The sequence below is a fragment of the Sinocyclocheilus anshuiensis genome, unplaced genomic scaffold (assembly GCF_001515605.1).
Source record: "Sinocyclocheilus anshuiensis isolate Anshui unplaced genomic scaffold, SAMN03320099.WGS_v1.1 scaffold659, whole genome shotgun sequence".
Classification (NCBI taxonomy): domain Eukaryota; kingdom Metazoa; phylum Chordata; class Actinopteri; order Cypriniformes; family Cyprinidae; genus Sinocyclocheilus; species Sinocyclocheilus anshuiensis.
The window spans coordinates 1,552,390-1,555,408 of record NW_015549698.1 but is presented as its reverse complement, the minus strand read 5'-3'; the positions used below and the strand labels follow the sequence as shown (position 1 = coordinate 1,555,408).

The 3,019-nt window shown below is 36.3% G+C and overlaps 1 protein-coding gene across 1 annotated transcript in view; it reads right to left on the bottom strand.

The window, feature by feature from the left end:
* LOC107660539 (laminin subunit alpha-2-like) overlaps positions 1-3,019 on the bottom strand; it is a 244,459-nt gene that overhangs the window by 112,599 nt on the left and 128,841 nt on the right. Inside the window, 1 exon segment of the mRNA XM_016449859.1 lies at positions 2,837-2,964. Within this exon segment, the coding sequence (XP_016305345.1) occupies positions 2,837-2,964 (128 nt within the window).

Below are 3,019 nucleotides of genomic sequence, written 5' to 3'. Positions count from 1 at the left end.
TTAATTTGGATTTGTCTGTGCATGTTTTTTTTACTCTCATAGATTTTGTTACCATTGCCATGCATTATACGACTGATAGATTGCAACGGTTGGAGTTAAAAATCATCATATGTGTTCTACTGAAGAAACAACGTCACCTACATCTTGGATGCCCTGGGGGTAAGCAGATAAACATCACATTTTCATTTTTGGGTGAACTATCCCTTTAAAGCATGCAGGACTTTGCATGCTGGAAGAGCTACAAGTCATCTCTATAAATACTACCATGCTAAAAATAAGACCAATTTAAACTGTATTATGGTCTTTACCGGTTGTAGTTAAACAAGTTGAGTCTGCTACTGGCACAAGATTGTTAAAGATAATATGTGCATTTTATATTTTTTTTTTGCAATAACATTTTTGAAATAGTTTCTCGTCTCCCATTGTAACATACAGGTTTATTGTGTTGTTTGAGTATCTGGCACGATCACAACATTGCTCGGTCTCTTCTAATAGCCCAGCATAGCAACACAGACTCAACACTGGCTCTATGACTAACCAATAGCAATGTTCGGGAAACCTGTTTTCACACAGCAGTTTCTTTTAGTGATGCTACACTTTCAGAAAAAAAAAGTGTAAAAACATTGTAGCTTGTCACTGGGGAATTAGCCTCAAAAGGACATCTTTGTACCTTATTTACCCCTGAAAGGTACACAAGTGTCCCTTAGATGAGGTATTAAAAAGTTAGTTCACCCAAAAATGAAAACTAGCCCATGTTTTACTCACCCTCATGGCATCCTAGGTGTATATGACTTTCTTCTTTCAGATGAATCCAATCGGAGTTATGTTAAAAATTGTCTTTATTCTTCTAAGCTTTATAATGGCATGGGCAAGTGTTTTTGTTCAACAGTCTAAAAGTAGTCAAATAAAGTGCGTCCATCCATAATAAAATGTACATCACACGGCTCCGGGGCCTGAGTAAAGGCCTCCTGTAGCGAATAAATGCGTTTTTGTAAAAAAAAATCCATATTTAAATTGATATAAATAGTTTTGTGTAACTTCCGCTAACTGTTGTATGCGCGTTCACAAGAGACTACCTTTCCGGCGGATGACGTAGGACGTAGGCGTAGCGCATGCACGTGTTAGTCTTGCGAAAAACCAACATTTGTTAACAGGATCAAAGGGAGCAAATTTTCTTCACTTTAGCAAAGGAAAACCAGTCTTCTCTTGGCTTATATCGAAATCCTCCGACATTTTTCTTTATAAATCCTCGTTTTGTACTTCTAATTCATGACCGGCGTTTTGTTATGTTCTCTCTCCGTCGTGCTTCCACGTTCGTCACTAATCCTCGGCGCGTGCGCGACGCATATGTCCGACGTCATCCACCGGAATGGCATGCATGTATGACAGATAGCAGAAGTGAGAAAAAGGTGTTTATATCGTTTTAAATATGGATATTTTACTTACAAAAACACATCGATTTTCTACAGGAGGCCTTTGCTCACCCCCCGGAGCTGTGTGATGTACGGTTTAATATGGATGCATGCGTTTTATTTGACTACTTTTGGACAGTTGATCAAAAACACCCGCCCACTGCCATTATAAAGCTTGGAAGAACAAGGACAATTTTTAATATAACTCCGACTGGATTCGACTGAAAGAAGAAAGTCATATACACCTAGGATGCCTTGAGGGTGAGTAAAACATGGGCTAATTTTCATTTTTGGGCGAACTAACCCTTTAAGTTTTCCCTTTAAGGCGACTACACGCAATTTTTTTTCAGTCAGAAATCTCCACTTCAGCAGCACTTGCATAAAGCAAACTTTACAGTTTTATTCCTATCTATATGAAAAGGGATTTGCTCATATATCATTTGCCTGGTTTAGCTTTTTAACATTTTATTCCTCAAACCATGTTGAAAATGTATGTGTATGTGTTTGTGTGTTTTCTCATTGCTGACAGTATTTTCTGATTTATGGAGTGATAAAAAGATAAATCTAAAATCCCCTCTGTAAAAACCTTTAACTTAAAAACGTCAAACAAGAATTTCAATCCTAGTTCCAATGTTCATATTTCTGTTCTGGAAGTTTTTGCAAATTAGTGCATATTTAATTAGATAGTAGTTAATTTGCATGTTTAAATATAACATTTCAGAAAACAATTATTTTAATGTACTGTGATTAAATAGTTGGGGGAAGTATGGTGATATCTCTTAATATTTAATAGTTAATATTTTACTATTTTGCCTTAAAGGTTCTGCCCCAGTGACAAGCTGTTGTACCACTAAAGGCACATTGTTCACACACATTTCAGCAATGCAATGCCAGCAATGCCAGCTCAAACCATGATTTTATGAATATATATTTGGTTTAGTATCTCTATAGTTTTACAGTACAATATGGTTGTTTCTTTATTTATTTACTTAAACTTATTTTTTTACTTTCTGTGCCTTTAAAAACAGTTATTTTATTGATATTTTATGCTATATCCTCTGTAGAAGTAATCCAGGCAAAAACAAGGTTTTGTTTTATTTTGCTTTCATTGACCAATCAATTTTTAGCAAAACTTTGTACAAAGATGATTCTCAATTATGTTATGAAAGATATTACAGAATGATTTGTTAGACTATTTGACCTATTTGCTAAAATATATTGTCTTATACAGAGGCACAAGTCTATGGCTGGGTCTCAGGAGGATATGTATTTAATTTATGGAGAACATAATATAGCCTGATAGTTACATACAATAATAATCTGAAAATACTGTTATGTGTCTGTTTAACTGCTTTGATTATGGTTGGTGAGTGTTTATTTGTAGGTTCTGATATCATGACTTCCTGTTATCAGTGCTGACGTACTTGTTTGATGGGCTGAGAAGAGGACAAGCACATGGCTGACAGTCGTCTGCAGTTCCTCTGGTGGCGTCTCCATAATATCCAGGAGCACACTGGTCACAGTACGGTCCGACCGTGTGATCCCTACAGCCCTACAACACACACACACACACACACACACACACACACATGTTGTGTTTCCATGTT